The following is a 21,805-nucleotide window of genomic DNA, read 5'->3' as shown; positions in this document are numbered from 1 at the left end:
AGAAACAAATGGTGACGGAAAATTAAATGCTGTGGTTTACTTCTCTGTTGCAAAATATGATGAAGAAACTGTTGCGATGAAGATAAACGTTGCAGAGCAGTTGAAGAAACAGTTGCAAATGGATGAAGAACCGTGGCCGATTCCTTGTTCTTCACGGGCAGCAGCAGCAGCAGCAACAGAGTTCTGAAAACTCTGATTTCTGCTCCTCTGGCCCTCCTTTCGACTCCCAACTCTCGACAGCCCTTCCCTGTGATAGTAGAACCTATTTATACACCTAAGCCTCATTGAATCTCGCCATAACTCCATCTAAAAATCTTCACAATGAAGAAAAATATTTTTGAGAATAATTTCTTATTTCTTCCTCTGTGTACGTTAATTGTCTTGGAAATCTTCATAAACTGATTGATACGCATCCTAGGAGAATATCTGGGCTTAACTACACAAACATGCAACATCTTTTCTTTCCAAAAATGAGACGATATTCTTTTCTCTGTTTTGATTGGGAATTGATTTTCTGGACAAATTTGATCGATCCCAACCACCATAATATCTTCATATACTCATATCACATATACCCATTAAGTCTCAGATCTTTAATCTCGTTAAAACACCTTCAAATGTCGAATTGAAAATCTGCCAGTAAAGGAAAGAATTTTCCCGCCAAAACAAATTTTGAATTTTGAAAGAAGGTCGCCCCTTATCCAGTGGTCGCCCCTTATCCAAAAGCGAGAGTCCGAATAACACTTGTCCTCCGGGTGCCAAAATCAACTTTTCGAGCCGAATTTTCTTAAAATATTTATTTCCAGAAAATACCTACAAATACATAAAATAACAAAATTAGTACAAAATCGAGTGCCAACAATACGGACATTGAGGACAAATTAGACACAAAAAATGTGTCTATCATAGATAAGTTTAAGTCTTCACATACCTTTTTTGTTGATGAAGTTCCACGGTTCCTTGGTGTAGATCTTCGTCGTTGTCGTTGAATCACCATGAAGTCCTTGAGCTTAACTACACTTTTCCTATCCTAGTCCGAGACTTAGCTAATAGGCTAGAAATCAAGACTTTATAGTTTTGATCACTAACATTGACAAACATGCTTGATATAGCAACGCATGCGAGGTTGACCGAGCTATGCTCTAACAATATCAGCTAAGGGAATCAAGTACGCAGTGTCCTGCTGGGATCAGAGGCGTAGGAGTACAACTGTACCTTGTATCAGTAAGAGATTGGTAGGAGTTCAACTATAAATCAGTCTAAAGTTAGTTTGCAGTAGGCTAGTGTCTGTAGCGGCTTAATACAGTGTGTATTCAATCTGGACTAGGTCCCGGGGTTTTTCTGCATTTGCGGTTTCCTCGCTAACAAAACCTCTGGTGTCTGTGTTATTTGTTTTCCGCATTATATTTTATATAATAGAAATAATATAGGTTGTGTGTTCGTGATCATCAATTGGAAATCCAACCTTTGGTTGTTGATTGATATTGATTGATCCTTGGACATTGGTCTTTGGTACCGTCCAAGTTATTCCTTGTATTTGACAAAGACTCGCTATTGATTTTAGCTTGAGTAGAAATCAAATCAAGAGAGAGATATTAACTCCTTGAGATACTTTTATCTAGATTGAGTCTGACTGTCCAGTTCATTCTCTAGCCAAGCATTTCGGAGTTAGTCCATACAGATTGCTAAGCGAAATATTGGGTGGTGTTGTTAGACCTTCTCTTTTTCAGATACCACACAATAAAGCAAGATAACAATAGTTTTTCTTAACCGGAACCAATTGAATCACACACATCCACACACACATCATGGAATAAACATCAATTGAACCGAAATTTTGTTAAGCAAAAGCAATAAATATATATGATATAAACTCAGGCTTTTCTTAAACAGGAAAACAATTAACTAACAAGATTGTTACCTCAAATTTCCTATCCACTTCTCCAATATGATTGCATCTTCTTCCAGGGAGAATTGATATCGAAATATTTTCATGTTGTCATCCTTATGCAAACAAAAGAATAACAACAACCAACCTTTACCAGAGAAAGGTTGAAAATCAGTTTTAACAATTGCAAGCAAAAGTTGAAAACCGTCGAAACACATATGCTTTTATGCTAAACCAAAAAACGGTTCAACATATTGTGACTTTTTCACATATTTTTTCTACCAGAACCCGTCATGATCCTTTGATAAAGCCTACCAACAAGGGCTAGAACTTAATCCTGCTAAATCAAAAAGTCACCCAAACCACAAGGGTTAATAATGTATGAGATCGAATATTAAGGTAGTAAAATCGAAATCAAACATCCCATAAACATACATAGCAATAAAATAAAAGCATTCAAGCACAAGCTATGTAAACCGAAAACTATCACAAGAAAAATTATAAATCAAATAGTTTTATTCATAATAGACCAATACAATCATTGACAGAAATCAAAAATTGATGTCTATTTTTCTAGATTAAGTAAACAACAAATAACTTAATCTCTATTAACCTTCAGATATGTGTTTCAAAGATCATCTTCAATTTCCTCAAATTTTTCAGGATCTTCATCAACAACATCTCGACTGATATCTCGGATTCTGCACACAGTACCTTGGTTATGTTCAAAGGCTAAAGCATTAACCTTTCGATTAATATTCCGAGCATACTCCATGTTATCGATTCCAAGTTTAATCAGTTTCCTTTGGTTACGAATAACAGTTCTTAGTAATGTTGCCTGTCTATGATGAGTTTCGATGGTACTGAGGAGGACTTGTTGTAGATTGATAATATCAATCTTAGCATCCAAACTGTTTTGGACAAGGAGATGAGTCACATCTTCCTTTTCATCATTGATATTTTCGCAACCAGATTTCTTGAAGGTATTATCAAGATGAACACTTTTCTTAGAAGTCATTCCACTCAAGGCTTTCAGAAGTTGTGCTTGAGATCTGGTTTGAAAATACATCATTTTGTATAAATTCTCAGAAACGTTGAGTACAAATACCTGAAATACCTTTAACACATTCCAAACATAGATATTAGCCTTAAATAAATAATTCTGACAAGATTTGAAAAGATTTTCGCATCTAATGTGTTATAGAAACACAATATTCTCCAAAGAGATTATCTCCAAAATCGGTATCAAGAGATACTTCAAAATAACCACTCAAATCCTCTTTACACAAGTTGTTGTAAGACAACCTTTCTACACATAATAATGATTAAAGTATACTTAAGGTAGATTGTGTATTCTCTCTATATTGAATAAGAGATATTCGTATGATTCTGATTTCCCAGGTATATGTGTTTCCTTATATCCGAAGATTGGGAAAAACATAAGGATGCACATTCTAATACGATTAAGCATTAGGATGAGGAACTTCCTCATCAAATACCTTTAAAGGAGATTCTTCCTCCTTTTTCTTAGGAGCATTATTGTGTCCCTTTTCTCGGGTTTTGATCCAATCCTCTTGGTTAGGAAAATTTCTAGATGCAATATCCTTAATTACATCTTGTGCCCAGGATGGTATGTTTTTTGAACTTGAACCCGTCTGATCTAGATCTTCCAGTCGTCAGTATGCTAATGTCTCATGTTCAAGACATTCTATACGCCCTCTCAAGGTATTCATTCCTTGTTGGAAGTCCTTTTCTAAACATTTGTTTAGATATACCTCTTGACATGTTACAGTAAGAAGTTTCTCAATACGAACCTTATTCCTTATCTGTGAATGCTCTAGCGAATGAGTAAGAATTTCACACTCTGTAGTTTGATGATGAACTTCCTTGCACAAGGCCAGTTTTTGTTCAAAATAATCTGCCAGATTATTTTGAAGACTGAGTGTTTCTCGCTTTCCTTCAAAAATTATTACATTTAGTTGAACAATAAGTTCTGTGACATCATCTAGACTTTCAATGATCTTTCTCTTTTCTGAATATTTTTCAACATGTTTGAAAAATATTTCCAACATCTTTCGAAATTCAGGACTTGGACAGACTAGTGAATCGACTCTTTTTTCAGAAGATTTTTCACTAGGAATTGGAGTAGAATCCAAAACATTTCTCTTGAGTTTCGAACTCATTCTTTTCTGATCAGTAACCTGACTCCCAATCAAGTCAATAGTCAATAATTTTTTCTTTGATTTACGACTTTCGAGGCCAATTTCCATTGGTTTCCCTTGAGATCTTACTCTCATTATCTTGGCATACGTTAACTGAATCACTCATTAGATTCATTTCTTATAGGTTGGATCGCACCAAACACATATTGTTAGATCTTTTCGTGTTTGCCTGCTCTGATACCAATTGAAAAGGCAAGGGTACCCAAATATACCTCAAGCTAAAACTTTTCCTACCTATAAGTCATTTCTTCGAAAGTGATTGTCTATGGACTGAGTCGAGACAATACAACTAATCGGTTCACACTTCGTGTGATCGTCTATGGATACGAGATCGAGACAATACAACAATGAAGTATGTTACTTGATAAAAAGGTTCGGACTTAACCAAACACAATAGGATTCACTTATCAAGTAAATAGGAATCAACGTTTGTGTAATTTACTTTAATTATAATAAAACAATTATAATGCGGAAACATAAAGTAAATGACACAACAAGATTTTGTTAACGAAGAAACCGCAAATGCATAAAAACCCCGGGACCTTGTCCAGAATTGAATACTCTCAAGATTAAGTCGCTACACAAAATTACACCTAACTTCGTATAGTTGAGACCAAGCAACTAAACCTATAGTTCTGTCTCTATTACACGCCTCCGACTTTAGTCACGTACTTGGAACAATTCCTTTGGTTCGTATTCCAAACAGTAAAGGAACAACAAATCTGTTTGGTATGAACTCTATTCAACCAAGTGATATGAGTCGGACAAAGGCTCTTCTGTTTATCTTAACATAAACTCCTTCATCAGGTCCTTAGATCTATCTTATATTCAATTACCGAAGTAATCGTTTAAGATTAAGCCAACAACACTATTAATCCAAAGAATTATGTTGATGCCGATCTACTCAATTAATCAATCCAATCTATCACAAGGATAAACTGATTATTAATTGGATCCTCTTTTACCGAAACAAGTATTGTGCACACCAAAGATTATGAACCCACAAATCAGAAATCTTCAATATCTTCTTCGTCTTCAAATCTTCTTAGATCTTCAATAATAACCTGCACACAATCACTTGAATCTCTTGTGATCAATCACGCACAAAACGGAGTCTGTTAACAATGGATTATCACAAGATCGTCTTTAGAACTAACAACAGTCTAAAGATCCCTGTCGAAACTCTGAGCTAGTTTGAGTGAATCTTATATCAGAAGAGAAGATTCTCAAGCATAAACAAACTAGGTGCAATCAAAGTTCAACCACCGTTAGTCAATCAAATCAATGAAAACAAAAGATAAACCGCAATTATCTAGTTTCCCACCAACGGTACACGCTAGAGCTACTCAATCCCAAAGAAGACTTTAAACTGAGCGGCCGTAAGAGATTTATCCTAATTAGGTTACTCTCCTCTCCAAATAGGCGGTTACACCAGTAACAACACAACAAAGAGGAAGCTTGTTGTTACGAAGGATTAGTTTGTTAGAAAGGCAAACTTCAAGTATTTATAGATAAGGAAGCTTGTACACCAAAGAATTTCCAAAACCGAAAATATTCTCAAGATATTCATTAAAGCACAAATTCGGTTTTCATAATTCTTGGAAATGCTCTGTCCAAAAATAATGATCAAAATCTCTCGGAAAATCTATAATTAGTAAATGCACATTACTAATTCTTATTTTCCTACAAAATGAAGTTAAATACCTTAATTAAAAGATTCTTAACTTATTTATGTTTTGATCCTGGGATTCTCTTCCCTTAGCTATTAAGGAATAACTTTGAACAATTAAACAATAAACATTCATAGCACATGTTCAAAGTATGTCGACATCCTTACTTTGTAAGTTCTCTTTCACACTTACAACCTTGAAACCGATTTGTCACATTTCTAAAAAAGTTTAGAATTGGTTCATCTGACTTTCAAGAACTATTTGATTGATCAAATAACATTCAATCACAATCATGGGTTTATCGGTTCTACCAAAACAAGTTTCGGTTCTACCTTCCATGTGAGTACTGTGCTTAGTCACACTAGCTTTCCAAAATTCGGTTGACTAGGTACTAGGATCGGTTCCCAACATATATATGGTATCTAGCTTATATGTGTTGCACGTGTCCATAGGATCGGTTCCCCTTTGCCTAAAAACGTGTTGCATATGTTCATAGGATCGGTTCCCCTTTCTGCTATAAACCTTGTTGCACCTCATACAAGGATCGGTTCCCCTTTGTGATGTATTGCACCTCTTACTAGTATCGGTTCCCCTTTCCAATATTTGGTCATACATAAAATCACAAACCCGATAATACCATCTCAGGTGATTACTTAAGATCGGTTTCACTAATAAAAGCCATACCAATACATAAGTCAGGCCTTTGTGAATAGTTCTACCAAGAACACAACAAGTCGTGAACGGTTATACTCAATCACACATATTGGTTGTTCATAAGATGTGCAATGAATAACAAAAACAATAATGCATGGCAATTTCCTTTTCGGTTCACAAACAAGTTTATGAACTTACTTCCTTAGAACACATGTAAAACATTATTCCCTAGGATGAAATCCTCACCTCATACCCATACATAATCATAATAGCATTCAAATGATTATGACGATGTATTATCTACAAAGTTTAATGGTTAAGCACTAAACCTCGTATTGTATTCCTTAATACTACGTCTATCTAGAATTCAAATATGCTTCGCAATTTTATTTTCAATATGCACGACTTGAAAGATACGTTAGGGAATGAAACAGTTCAAGTAAAATATCACTAAGCTCAAGTGGAAGGATGATTGTTGTCGTTGTAGCTCATTGCTTCTTCACATCTTCAAGACTTCGCAATACTTGTAATATCTCATATCCTAATACTTTCAAGCTAACCTATACGAAGTTGACTCTAGTACATAATCAAGCGACTCTTAACATGAGTTTTGATTCACTAAAATATGACAACCAAACTTGATATACCAACGCTTGGTGGGTCCAACCAAGCAATGCTCTGACACTAACATAACAAAAAATTGACATATTTCTATATCTATATTATTGACAAAAGAAAGAACTGCATTTGGAGCTCCACGGGTCTCCTTTACAAGTATTAACAAAAGAGAAGAGAGGGATAGTTTGCAACTTCACATTCTTTGTCCATGTTAAAAAGAAGCTCCATTGTATGAATAGATAATTCAACATCATGTACTGCAAGACATGCAAATAAAATTTATCATTTGATGACAAGTAATCATTCTCAATTAAGTGTGGTGAAACATTGGAAATAAAAGTTCCCTTTATATGTAATTTGTCACTGTATTCTGATTATGTGAAGTTTTTGCCATAAAAGAATAAAGTTGCTGATGCAGCTAATAAAACTATAACAACATGGATAACCTGGCAGAATCAACCATTGTAATCCGTATCATAAATAAATAGACTTTTCTTAATTTTGTCAGACACAATAATAATGATGGTCCCACACGACACAAAAACCATGATTCTTCAAAATGCTAGTAAAAGCATTTGTATTTACTAATCCAATAGAGCTAAAATCACCAATATATGAACATTTATTTAAGCCACCACATATTATTATCACAAAGTTCCCAAGACTCTAGAATATATAAATGATGATATTGATAATTTCAAATACCCGACGTTTCCAAGACTCTAGTCAGGATGAACCTAAAAACCAAGAGTCGTAAAACACCAAAACATATGTTATCATCTTTCGGTGCGTACCTTTGTGAGTTTGGGCAGAAACATTACTAAGCCCTGCTTGAATCAAGTCTCTACTAACCTGTACATCATGTTTGCAAGACTGACAAGAAAATTAACTCAAGAAGGATCAAGCTCTGAAGGTTTTAACATGGGGGGTTTTATATCCGTCATAAGATCATCGAGAAACAAAGAACAGTTGACTGGAAATTTCAAAATAAGGAATTGAAAAGAAGTCGGTTTTCTAAAGAAAAATTTTCCTACGACTATGACAAGCATAAGTTTATTAGTGCAGACACTAATATAATGAACGACCAAAAAAAATATGCATGGCAACTGGCTTTTGATAAACTACGGAGAGATATGGAACAATAATCAGCATCTAACAACCTAGTTAGTGATGATGATGATGAAATAAAACCTTTTATTTAATATTGGTAGATATATTAAATTAAATTATAAAATGTTTACCGAATTCCACTTAATTTAAATTTGAAATGATAATTTTTTTTTTAATTTCACCTAACTCTACTAAATAAGCTTTATTTAATTATAAAACCACATTACATCTTATTAAAATCGCCTACGGGTAATGAGAAACTTCTTGAGGATGTTGAAATGAGGTCCTTATTCAAAAATCTCTTCTTTTCTTTTTCCATCTTCGCCATTTGTCTCGAGACCATAGAATAATTTCATCATAGGTTTCAACCCTAAGTCTATATGGACTTACAATCTGAACTTAAGCTATAACTTCTTCAACTTGTTTTCTTATTGCAAAAAGTCAACAGAACAATGTTGCACGATCCTGGTTGTGAGGGTAAATTATGTCATTGCATAAGCTTTTATGAACTTTGCCCCAATAACTCTGACTGATTAAACCAATTTGGCGTTGTTTTTCGCCCCTCTTCGGATAGTATATTGCATAGTTTTTGTAAAGAGATAAATGATCGTCTGAAACATATTTTTGGAGATTAAAGTGAGAGTAGAATTTTTTTTGTAGAAGGTTGGTGTGGAAATTGTTATTTTGAAATTGGGATTGGTGGGTATATATATGTGACCCATTGAAAGTCGTTGGGGATAAACTAGCTATTAGCGGTGGAATGTTTGCCTCTCGATCATCTGAGAACAACTAAGTGACAATTGGGTATTTTTATAAAAATTAATATTTAATACACTAACAAACTTCAAATAAACTAAAATTAAATAAAACTTAAAAATCACGCCTGCCGGATCTTCCATATTTGGCCCAAGTATTTATTTTTATATTTTCTCTTAACCTGCCATGCAGATTCAGGTTCTAAATGTAACTAGTAATTGGAGCAAAGTTCGTTGAAAGCATCATTATTTATGGTCGATTTCAGGCCTCAAATTTACATCATCATTGTTAGTCCAATTCTTATTATGCGGAGTTTCCTGAATTACCATGTTATGCATAATATGCAAGTTATATTGCACAGACACGGACACGGGACACAGTTACGTCACGATACGGTTACGTGGACACGTCAAATCTCAAAAAAGCTAGTTACGGGGACACGTCATATGTATTAAACACACTATTCAAATGAGATTCTATAACAATCTACTCAACGTAATAATTATTCTTATTTTTAAAATACTTGATTACTAATAAAATAAAATTAATAATGACGAAATTATGATCAAGTTTTTCATAAATAATGTTTGAATTTGACTAAAAGGTGAGTCATTTAGTTTAGTTTGACTTTTTCAAACCAAAATTAATCATTAACGGCGTGTCCGAAAGTGCCCAATTAGTGTCCGCAAAGTGTCCGATGTCGATTTTTACGAAACACGTAAGGTGGCGTGTCCGTCGCGTGTCGGGAAGTGTCGTAACCGTGTCGTGTCCGATCGTGTGTCCGACACGGTTAAAACATCTTTGTAAGCATGTCCATGCAACATAATATGCAAGTGATCATAGTCTTGTGCATTTAATGAGCACTTAGACCAAGATATAACACATAAAGGACAGCGAACTCCCGCTTCAAAATTCTGAAATCCAGTTCCACATCCTTTCTCAAATCCATTTGCCTCTTGTTAAAATACCAGTATGAAAGACCCAATTCGCCCAGAGGGGGCTGACAGTAAGCTTGAGCTGAGGTTGACCATTTTGGATAGATTTTATGCGTAAGATAATACCCATAAGTGTATTGATGGCCGTTGATTGTAAAATGTACTCGGGGACAAATTTCATACTTAGATCTTCAAATAAAGGCGCTTTGTGCCAATCATTAATGTCATTTGTGACCCCTAAGACAAAAAAAAATCCATATCCAACATAAGAAGGAGCACCTTCAATGATAACAATTGGTTTTGGGTAATGACCACAATAGGTAGGGCATCTCGTCCCTACCACATTCAAGACTACCTAGCATTCATGGGAATCTCATATCCCGATATTTGTGTGATATTTCTCTAACATCTTCCTCGGCTGGTTTTCGTAAATACGTTGCACCAAAATAATTAATCATTGTTTCGAAAAACAATGAAAGACACTCATGTGAAGTTGTTTCTCTCGTACGAAAGTATCCATCATTCGAATCCGCAAGTCTTCCGCAACCTAGAATCCTTAAGGACGGAGTGACCTTTTGTTCACTATTATGAACTTTAATTTTGTGCATCAAACTGATAATTGAATTAAGGTTCTACCTGACAAAGTTCCATAGTATAATCTTTATCACCAAGTTCCATGGGCAATCGACGTTGGAAATTTTCATTAGAGTACATACAATCGCGAAGTAAATAATCATGCATCAGCTTTTGGTGGAACTCATTCCTCCATCCATACGCATATGTTCTTGTAAATACTTGTTTTGGCTCTGGAGATCTAGGTATATGTTGCCAAATGTACGGCCATCATAGTGTTGATTAGTTCTTTATCTTGACCTGCCTCATCATCAAATTGTTGCAAAATCCGAATACGCTTTTCATGTTATGATTTAAATCGATGCATATGAATTTGCATTTTTTTCGCCAAAATAAACCATCGATTTTAAAATAAATAAGACTGCAATAAGGAGGAAATAGCCGTTAACGACAGATTTTCAACCAGGCGACAGAATCTTCAACACCAGCGGTTGAGACTATATCGCTCGCACTACCCGTAAGAACGCAATAACATCTCTACCGCTGAACCTTTTCCCCATAATGGCACCGCTAATATGTCAGGCCACCTGGCATGCCAAATGAAAATTTGATTAGTTCCCACATGAACCGGCCTTATGCGATCCACATGGTTCCTAGTGGACTTACAGGGGTTTACTCAATAAATACTTTTATTGATTTCCAAAGAGTTTAATGGATTTACAAAGTATTGTGTTATTGGTTGTATACTTTTAAAATCTCTTTCAAAGTTTATGTTACTCGTTGTAGATTGTCAAAAGGTCTTCTAAAGTTTGTGTTACTCGTTGAAACTTGAAAATTCAAAGACTTTGGATACTTACCTATTTTCAAGACTTTGAGTGATTTTTGTGTATATATTTGCCTTGATAAAAGTCTTGCAAAATATGTAAGATTTTGGAAGACTTCCAAATTTCATATAAAAATATTTTGTATTCTCTTTTATTTTATTTCATAAATACACAATCTATAAAACTCCTATTATAGATGAGCATTAAATTATATGATACGATTAAACATTTTTTTTTCAATTTTTTATTATGTACAAATGCACAATAATAATTATTTTAATTTATTGTTATATTTTATTGTATTTTATTGAACAAAAGAAATAAGTTATATATATATAAAATAATAATAATTTATTTTAATTTAGTTGAAGTTACTATAATAAATAAGCTACAATAAATTTTGTATTTATTTTCTATCATGCATATTTCCATATAAAATTTGTTTTTACAACTCTTCAGGACTCTACAAATGTCTGCAAGACACTAGACAACTCTGCATAACTCCACAAAATTTTGCTCAATTCTGTATAATTCTCACAAAGTTGTTAATTTTCACGACTCTTTTTAAATCTTTACAAATCTACAAGGGCTATTTTGCGTTTCCTCCCCTCCCAAGATCGCTAATTAGCATTTCCTCCCCAAATAGATTAAAATTTGTGTTTCCTCCCATCGTTAATTTTTCCATCCGCTGCTCTGTTAGCTGAGTCAGCACCTATGCACACGTGGAAAATTTAATATTATTATTTAATATCTACCCAAAATACCCTCATACTTACGTGCGAAATATGTGTGTCAATCTTATTTCAGTTTTAGAATATAACTAGGGTACCCGGTCATTAAGGCCTTCTCTCGAACAAGTGATATGCATTCACAGATGGTGATGGAGACAACTCTGTTGGAATTCTTCTAATTTTTTATCAAATGTCCTTCCCTGCAAAATCAAATCCATATACAACCCATTGATATCTAACAGACTAGGAATCTTAAGCATTCATCAATTTCATTCTCAATCAACAATCAAACACCAAATTGTGAAGGATAGTAATAATCTTTGGTTTTCTAACCTTAAGCATTCAACGGTTTCTCTTTTTCCCTAGCTTTTGATTTTGCTGCTCCATGTTTCAAATTCGTTGTTGCCATAGTATTTGATTTTGGTTCCTCATCATCGTGAATAAGGATTACGGTCTCCTCTGATTTCATTAAAGATATTCTAACACAAATATCACCTGGTATCTCATTAAAGATATTCTAACACAAATATCTACTCCTTAGTCCAGTCTATAAGTTGGGGCTAAATGAAAATCTTCTAAAAGATTGAATAATAACAGAAGCAGATAGAATAAAATCCCAGTTCTCCCATGGATGAGAGCTCATATAAGTGTTAATCACATTCTATTAGAACATGTTCCTGAACTTGATCCCAGGTATCACCAAACTCTTTTTCATCATCCGAATTTTGATTCCTGATACCAATATTTTGGTTTGCGGCGGTTAAAAGGGTTTGCAATTGTTCTAATTTTTGTTGATTTCGTCTTGGTTTATATGAAGTTTTAGGTAATTGGGTGTTTATGCAATTCGGTCGTGATGAAATCGAAGACGGAAGCTCTAACAATTTTTGGAAATTTTTGTGTATTGTAGCTCAATAATTTTTGGGAAGTTTGGTGTGTTAAAGTAGGAAAAACACGGTTCAAATTGCGTCATCCAAGGTGATCGTCATTTTTCTGTTGTTTGTGTTCTGCTGCTGCTGACAGTCGAACATGGGAGATTATGACGATCTGGATCAGATAAGAAATGAAGAAGACGACTAAAACTCACCGTTGATATCGAATTTCTGGATCGTAAGCGGTCCATGTTGTTTTTAAGTGTGAGGGTAATTTGGATAGTTAACCAACATTTTTTATTTTTTTGCCACGTGTGCACAAGTGTTGACTCAACTAACCGGATGGAAAAACTAACGATGGGAGGAAACTAATTGTAATCTATTTAGGGAGGAAATGTTAATTAACGATTTTGGGAGGGGAGAAAACGTAAAATAGCTCAATCCACGAATGTATTTGTTGAGTAAACCCCCGTTGGACTGCCCATTACATTAACAAAGGTGAACCTGGATATTAACTAGCATAGACCGCTAGATACATTGACCAGTAGAATCTAGGTCAAAGAAGTTGAATGATCCAACGATGATGATTAGGGAGAAACGAAATTGGAAAAGGTAGGCAATGCACAAATTGTTGTTGTTATTGTGAGGAAGGATTCCTACAGAGTTTCAGTTTCATTTTTGGCTGGCATTTGATATACATGGAATAACTAATTTCTTCTTCATCCCCATTCAGTATTGAGATGTCTAAAACAACTAGAAAAAGAAATAAATGGAGAAGAAGAAATTGAAGATTCTTCTGTACTATTTAAAACCTACTTCATTAGCTAGTAACTACTAGAGAGAAAAAAATGGCATTACTAAGAAGGAGATATTCGAATTCAAAACATTTAAGATGTTTTATAGTAGCAATCTCAGCTTCAATTCTCATATTAATAGTTCTTATTTCTGTTCTGGTTTCTACACCTGTGGAGAATACAAATCATCGTCATGCCAATCGTAAACATGACCTTGTAAGTAAACAAATCCAAACCCCATTTCTGATTTTTTTTTTCACCTTTTGATTATTGCATATGTTTTAATTGATGGGGTTTTTGCTTTTCAGTCTAATGATGAGGAGAATGAGAATGAGATCCAAAACAATGACAATGTTTTTCATGTTCCGGTTAGGGTTTGCTTTTTCTCCTGTCTTTTTACTTGATCTCTTTGTGATTGAAATCTTGTTGTTTGTATATTGAGATTTGTGGGTTTGGGTTCTTGGGGTTTAGATTATTGGAAGAACTACACGTCATGGTGATCTATGGAGTTCACGCTTGTCAAAATTATACTATGGTTGTAGTGAAGCTAGCAAAAAATTTACTTGTAAGTACCCATTTTTTCGTAATCTTTATCAATCACACATAGTAGATATAGATAAACAATATGAATCATGGTTTTGAATCTAGTGCATATTTTCAACAAGTAGAAGAGATTACTCTTGCAATAAAGTGTTATCGAAATAAATGGTGGTTATATCTTTGGATGATTTCGTGTTGTTTTGGTTTTAAGGGTTTTGATTGTGTTTAATGCTGTCGTCGCCGTCATGGCTGTGCTTATTAAACGTGAATGGTAATTTTGAGTAACAGCTGCTGAAGATAATACAATAGCAAATCGATATTTAGTGATCTCAGCTAGCGGAGGGTTAAATCAGCAACGAACCGGAGTAAGATTATTCTTCAATGCTGTTTTTTGCTGATATCGTTCAGCAGATTAAATTACTTAACTACCTGAATTGATTAATTAGGTTCCTGTGGTAAACTTAATGCTTTACTAAATTTGCAGATAACAGATGCAGTTGTTGCGGCTCGCATTTTGAATGCTACTCTTGTTGTTCCCAAGCTGGATGAAAAATCTTTTTGGAAAGACTCCAGGTTTGTTACTGGCGATTTAAAGATTGTTCTGGCTTTAAGTTTTCTACACCAAGGGTCAAATACTAGTGCATTAATTTTCTTTTCTATTATTTCTTCTGCAGCAATTTTGGCGAGATATTCAATGTTGATTGGTTCATCTCCTTTCTCGCAAATGATGTAAAAATTATAAAGCAACTTCCTGAAAAGGGAGGGAAAATTATGATTCCACGTAGGATGCGTGTCCCAAGGAAGTGCACCGCAAAATGCTATAGAAACCGTGTGTTACCTGTTCTATTGAAAAAACACGTGAGTTCTATTTATTTATTTTAGGATTCTACCTAGCATTGTGGATTGCTAGAAGACTTTGTTAAACTGGCTTCCTTTTTGTGGTACAGGCTGTGCACTTAACCAAGTTTGATTACAGGCTTGCAAATAAGCTGGATAAAGACTTACAAAAGCTGAGATGTAGAGTTAACTACCATGCTCTAAAGTTTACCGATCCTATACTCAAAATGGGTGGAGAATTGGTCCGAAGGATGAGGAATAAAAGCACCCACTTCATTGCCCTGCACCTAAGGTACAGTTCAGCTTTATGCTAACTCCGATCTTGGCTACCAATATGATACCAGTGGAAGATCTTTGTTTTTGTCTCCATGTGTTTAACATACAGTCGAAGTTCTGTAAAATTGAACTGTGTAAGTTGCTAAAAGTGCCAGCTATTGGCTTTGGTCAGCAGTTAAAAACTTAAATGACAAATATTCTATCCTCCCACAAAGTCACGTTTTGGTAAATAGTGTCATGCCCGTTAGATTGACGAAAGGGTTGTATGCGTTGGGAAATCGGAAACTTTACTGGAAATGGTCTGTCAATTAGATATTCCCTCCCATCCCGCATGCTTGCTTACTTTTTCTGTTTAGAAACATAGAGTATTTGTTCACTTGGCCCGTATATGGTAACTGCATCTGTTTTAGGAAACTTTGTAGATCGACAATGAATACTAGAAAAGCTGTATGATACAGTCAGATGTTTCCCGTGACAGGTTTGAACCTGATATGCTAGCCTTTTCGGGTTGCTATTATGGTGGAGGAGAGAAGGAAAGAAGAGAACTAGGTGCAATACGCAAGAGATGGAAAACTTTACATGTAAGTCTCTACAGTTTGAGTGGTTGGTTGAAACTCGAAAGCATTTACAGCTCTTTAAGTCAAATGACTGATGCTTCAGATGTGTTTTATAATAAACTATATATATATATATATATATATATATAATAGTCAAACAACCCAGACAAGGAAAGGAGGCATGGAAGATGTCCACTTACTCCAGAGGAAGTTGGTCTTATGCTCCGAGCACTTGGGTTTGGTAGCGACGTGCACATCTACGTAGCATCTGGAGATGTTTATGGAGGAGAAGAAACATTGGCACCCTTAAAACGTCTCTTCCCTAATTTTCATTCAAAAGACACTATAGCCAGGAAGGAAGAATTGGCACCATTCTCATCATTCTCTTCCCGCATGGCTGCTCTCGACTTCATTGTTTGTGATGAAAGTAACGTGTTTGTGACCAATAACAATGGTAACATGGCCAGAATATTGGCTGGGCGAAGGTATAGTGATGTTCTTTGCATTCTTTTTTCATTATTTCTAATCTACTAAACCAGCACAAACTTGAAATTAACTTTTCACAATTCTTGTTTATTGCAGGAGATACTTTGGACATAAGCGTACAATTCGTCCAAATGGTAGAAAACTGTATTCTTTGTTTTTGAACAGTACTCAGATGAGCTGGGAAACATTTTCATCTAAGGTTCATGCTTATCAGAGAGGCTTTATGGGGGAGCCGAATGAGGTAAGGCCAGGCAGAGGTGAATTTCATGAGAACCCCTCAACTTGCATCTGTGAAAATTCTGAGGCCAAGTTAAACAAGGATGCAAGTAATCAGAGTCAGAGCAGGATTAATCAAGGAAATGAGAGCAAAGATACCGGTGAATCAAATGACGATCAGTATAATGATGGTGAGCCATTGTGGCCTGATACAGACTATTGGGATAACCAGAATGAGCCTCTAGAGAAAGATGTGGCCAATATAATTAATTCAGATTATGATGAGTTACAGAAAAATGAGGAACAACCGGAGTTGGAAGAGCTACTATCTGACTGAATAAAAAGCTTCCTTCAGACTACCTTTACTGGTTGAATCTAACCAGCAATTGTGCATTCTTGTGCGGGCAGATTTGAGATTCATCTGTTGTATATATAAGTGTCTTCAGCAATGTAGCCCTGTGTTAGACTCCCACTCTCAGGTTTCAGTAGAAGTACGAATGGCAAGAATCAGGATAGAAGCTGTTAATACTGTTGCATAACTGTTAGTTACATGATACCATCCAACAAGTGCTCACAACAAACAGACCTATGTGGCTATGTTAATTTATAGGCCTTTTAACTTTTGCCATAACATCCATGTATTAATTGTGGATGGCATTCCACATCCAGACTAGATTACCAGTAAAATACATGGCATTCCAGAATTAGATTTTGTGTTTTGTATTTCAACTCATCTTCAAACCATGTGTGGATCCACTCTTTTTGGCTTGCATTTACAATTTGTCTGCTGCAGCATTTGTATTATAGTGGTTTCCTGAGAATCTTGCTAGTTTCAGCGATCTTCAAGTAATGATTTTAGCTGCAATCTAATGAGGATCAATTTTTGCTAGTTAAGGTTTCAACTTGGAGGAGTGTAAACATCGTATAGTACGTACTATTCGTAACTGGCAAATATAGTACTTAAGATTTTGTATACCAGGTAGGAGAACCAACTTGGCGAGAACCAGCAAGACCAGTGCATCAAAAATATTCCAAAAATTGCATTCCAGTTCTTTTTTAGATTGCTGCCTTCAACAGCCTTGCTTGACACTCTCATCATTTTCTTTCTTTGCTAAAGGGAAAAAGGAAATGCACCCCTATCAAGTAGCAGCAACATAATAGACTGAACTTTGGTCAATAAATAACAGTTGAATAAGCAACTGTTAAAAATGAAAGAATTAATAGATTAAAGACTAACTGCTTTGATGTTTTGTTTACATGGAGGAGTCTTTTGTTTACCACTATAGAACTGAGCTGCAATAAATATTTCCATATTCCAGGAAGTTAAATATTAAAATCTAAAATATAGAAAAGGGAAGCTATTTTTCTTCATTCTGAATCAAATCCTGGAGATGGTGGTGGTTCGTCAACTGGAGGTGTTTTGTCATCTGAGAATGGTTCATCAACTGAAGGTGACGGAGGAATTCCAAGACCGGGGTAGTAACCAGGTGGTTTATCCAGAGGTTTTATACTTAGAAGCTGGCTTGAATCACCAACAACATCTGCCCATCCATAATGAGGTTGACCCCTTCAACAAAAACATAAACATTTTTTTAGTTTAGACCTAGCAGTGCGAAGTTTTGAATTGTAACAGGATGGAGTGCCCGAATTTTAGGTTATGATATATGATATTTCATATTGAGCAGAGAACGAACTTACTCGTAATAGGTCTCCTCATCAACAACAATATCCCAGCTTTCTGCCGTTGTGCTTTTACCATATTTGTGCACTTTCCTGAAAATAAAATAAAATAGGCACAAATAGCTGGAATTAGATTTTACTAGGTTATGAACGAATAACTGATTCAGAACAGTCTCTAGTCATTGGGCTGAAATTACGAAGAGAAGAATCATGCTAATGGCCTCTTTTATTTCCGGAAATGCTTACCCGTTTCCGAAGTGCTCTTCTCCCCACGTCCTTGACCAGCCTATAAGCATTAGTACAAAAATCTTAGTGGCATTAAGAAGAACATGTGACGTGTTTCTGTATAAATAACTTAAAATTTAGAAAGTAAAGATACAAAGGATAAAGGATAAACTTACGTTCACCAGAGGGCGACACATGCCACGTCTCTCCTTGGCGCGAACCTATGCCAGAAACAAACCTCTCTTCCCACTTGTCTCCCCATTTGGTTCCTAATTCGGTCTCTGCCCATTTATCCGTCCTGAGAAAATGTGGAGACAATGAAAATTAACAAAGGATTCCAACTTATAAAGTCTTCATTAGTAGTCTAAATACTAATTGCATAATAAAAACGGGTGTACTTTGCTAGCCATAAAAATGATTAGTTTGGGATTAATAGTAGTTGCACATCCACTGCATTCACGTGTTAGAGTGTCTTTGTGTTACAAGACGTATAAAATTACATTAGAATACACAATTATCATTAATCATTCTAGCCGTGTTATCTTATCAACCTGTTTTCCTGCCAAAATGACTTGCAAGGGATCGCACATTTATAGTACTCAATGTATTCTTTATTTCTCAAATTTTACACAAAAGCTTAATAGATGCTCTGTGGTATGATTGTCCCTGGAAAAAGTATTTAAGCCGTGCTTCAAGGACCCATATCAGATTCCTAGTGTAAGTTCTACACGAATTTGAGCAGAAATGTTTGAAGTGGCATTATTTTGCAGTAAACATAAAATGTAGGAGAGAGGGTTTGACAAACCATTTCAGGACGGATCCAGTTCCATCATAGTGCTCTCCCCATCTTTCCCACCATGACTGTTCATTCAATTTCCCATACTTGTGAGCCCCTTTTTCTGTCGACCCTTTAGCATCATATTTCTCGAACCTATAAGCAAGATTTCTTGTCATCAGTATACTTCTTCACTCAAATTAGTGTTCTAGGAAACAAGTGACTATTAAATATAATCTGAATTGTTTACTCACCATTTCTCAAACCATACCGCATCCTCAGTGCCTGATTTTGCTTGTTTCTCTGCACTTCGCTCTATCCTTGCCAAATTACTGAAAGTTGAAAACAGGTTATATGGATAGTTCTTTTGAGACTACAGGTTCCGCTAGAAGAATACTAACAAAATTCCTCGACACGTTTAGAAAAACATAAAACTGACATCAAATCTAATGACGGAGTAATATGTAAGCCGCACCTATATATATCTTGTTGATGAACCTCTTTCCATGTTTCCCACCATGAATCCCCTTCAGCATTCATCCCAGACTTCTCGACGCCTATGCAGAACAAGATAAAAGAAATTTGAGTACCATCTTTACCATTGGGAACTTTCTAACGACATTAATAAAACATGCAGCACATCAAACAAGTAAATGAATGTAAAAATGTGGAACACACCAAGTTCTTTATATCCAGTCCAATCACTCTTCTCCCACCACTGTTAAAGAGATCAATGAAGCCAATTAAATGTATATACCTGGGATAATGGTTATCAGTCACAAAAACATAACCAAGGCACGACAACGGAGCAAACTCATCTCCATGTAAAACCAACATTTTAAAATTGTAGCAATACGCAATAAGATTACAGAAAGTGAACCTTCAAAACTTGTTAAATTATACCTCTTCTTTCCATTGCGAAGAAGCGTCATTACTTTTGCCACCCATCCTAGTCCACCGATGTCTATATCCTTCATTGTCCAGATTTATATCTTCTCCACTTTCACGAAACCAAGTACTACCATCTTCATTAGTGCCAGATTCATTGACATGATCATTTAAACTGATGCCCCAATCCTTCTCATTTGCAATGCCAGTGTCTATTGGTGACAAATAAGCAAAATTTAGCAAGCTTTTTGCATGAAATTATGAGAAAATTCCACTAATTCATTCTTTTTGTATACCTCTTTTAGGCGGAGTATCACGAGAATGCGGCGCATTGTTATTTGGTGTACACCTAGGATAGAACTTCTTTTGTTCAGTACCACCCCCAGGTCTGCAAGCAAATATCAACCAAGATAGATACAATCAAGGAACCAAATTTTAAAACCCTAAATTTGAAGGGAATGAAAACGAGTAAAAACAGTATACCTAGATGAAGAGAAAGGCACAGTAGGAATAGCTTGGATTTTCACTAGACGATGATTGTTTTTAGATTTTTCAAACCCCAATTCTTCAGCATTTTCAATAACACTGGATGATTTTCTTCGAATCGGAGATACAGAGTTAGAAGAACAAGAGATTCGACTCATCTTTAAATTTTTATCTCCATCACCAACATTTCTACCACTGATATTACACAATACATTAGTTCTGCTTCTAAAACTCAATTCACAAATTAACGAAGAAGAGGAGACGTTATCAACTCTGCTTCTGAGAAATGCTGAAGAAGTTGTGGTAAAATTACTGGAATTTGTTGTTGCCATTTTTACTTATTATTTTTTTTTTTTTACAAAAACTCCATTGAAAAGAAAATGATTGATTAAATCAAAGAGAGTGAATCAAGAAAGAAAACCCTAATTAGGGTTTCTTTGCTTGTTACTTGATTCAGCTCTCTCTTCAATCACGATTTGTTTTCGGTTACAAAAATCAAGTAAGTCTGTTGTTTATTTATAAGAAGAGAAGAACAAGAGATAAAAAGGAGTGAGTGTGAACTGTGAAACAACTTGGACTGAGCACACTGATGTGGGTCCAGTTAAGTAAAATGAGGGAGATGGATGGACGGTAACGATTTAATATTATACACGTGAACAAATTTTTTTAGTTAGATTTATTTGTCTAGAATATCTAGATTAAATATTTTTTTGTTTCGAATCGTTCACTTACACGTGTTTTAGTGGTAACCTTAATTACGGCGGGCAAACTCTAGATCCTTCTGCTGTTTATCTTAATCAGAAACAGACTTTTTTTTTTTTAAGGTTTAAGCATTTCCTTAATTTAATGAACAGAATAATATCCGAAAGATTAACTGTAGATGCTGTTTAAGGTTTAAGCACATCACAACCCAGCATCTACAGACTACAGTTAATGTACAGAGCATTGGCCGAACTCAATGTAAATAGGGTCTGTCATTGCTTTTCTGAAAAATGCATTTCTAATCCTCTTTCAAAATATTTTTTTTTGGTAAACCCAAGCTGTTTAGAAAGCTGGCTAATAGTTGTTTCCCAAAACAGATTTCTGTTTTTCTTTTTGAAATCATACTGACTAAGAAGCTATCCCACGCTTTTCTCTGGTTTTCAAAGGTTAATTTTGTCAAACTTTTAACCGTTTTATTTTTTTACAGCAGATA

At 35.2% G+C, this 21,805-nt stretch overlaps 2 protein-coding genes and 1 long non-coding RNA gene across 4 annotated transcripts; 1 reads left to right on the top strand and 2 right to left on the bottom strand.

Annotated features, from left to right (window-relative positions):
- Positions 1-11,814: 11,814 nt before the first annotated feature.
- Positions 11,815-12,439, bottom strand: LOC113298207. The gene is made up of 3 exons (XR_003334086.1): positions 12,315-12,439; positions 12,080-12,181; positions 11,815-11,962 (listed from the first exon to the last, which is right to left on the bottom strand). It is a non-coding gene; the product is annotated as an uncharacterized LOC113298207 (long non-coding RNA).
- A 95-nt stretch (positions 12,440-12,534) lies between these two features.
- LOC113298193 (O-fucosyltransferase 16-like) lies at positions 12,535-17,327 on the top strand. Of its 2 annotated transcripts, none has more exons than XM_026546886.1 (11): positions 12,535-12,674; positions 12,799-13,860; positions 13,953-14,012; positions 14,116-14,209; positions 14,473-14,549; positions 14,669-14,757; positions 14,859-15,042; positions 15,132-15,313; positions 15,776-15,878; positions 16,008-16,339; positions 16,437-17,327. In XM_026546886.1, the coding sequence occupies exons 2-11, from the start codon at positions 13,699-13,701 to the stop codon at positions 16,891-16,893; spliced, it is 1,740 nt and encodes a 579-aa protein (XP_026402671.1). In that variant the 5' UTR covers positions 12,535-12,674; positions 12,799-13,698; the 3' UTR covers positions 16,894-17,327. The 2 variants fall into 2 exon arrangements, with proteins under 2 accessions (XP_026402671.1, XP_026402678.1); XM_026546893.1 differs by having other exon boundaries at positions 12,540-12,674; positions 12,889-13,860.
- A 425-nt stretch (positions 17,328-17,752) lies between these two features.
- Positions 17,753-21,126, bottom strand: LOC113298189. Its single transcript, XM_026546881.1, has 11 exons — positions 20,608-21,126; positions 20,421-20,512; positions 20,140-20,336; positions 19,915-19,954; positions 19,712-19,793; positions 19,491-19,568; positions 19,267-19,392; positions 18,638-18,759; positions 18,483-18,522; positions 18,255-18,329; positions 17,753-18,123 (listed from the first exon to the last, which is right to left on the bottom strand). The coding sequence occupies exons 1-11, from the start codon at positions 20,940-20,942 to the stop codon at positions 17,925-17,927; spliced, it is 1,386 nt and encodes a 461-aa protein (XP_026402666.1). The 5' UTR covers positions 20,943-21,126; the 3' UTR covers positions 17,753-17,924.
- Positions 21,127-21,805: the final 679 nt, after the last annotated feature.

This window comes from Papaver somniferum, chromosome 1 (genome assembly GCF_003573695.1).
Source record: "Papaver somniferum cultivar HN1 chromosome 1, ASM357369v1, whole genome shotgun sequence".
NCBI lineage: Eukaryota > Viridiplantae > Streptophyta > Magnoliopsida > Ranunculales > Papaveraceae > Papaver > Papaver somniferum.
The sequence above is the reverse complement of the archived record's forward strand: the minus strand, read 5'-3'. Positions and strand labels throughout refer to the sequence as shown.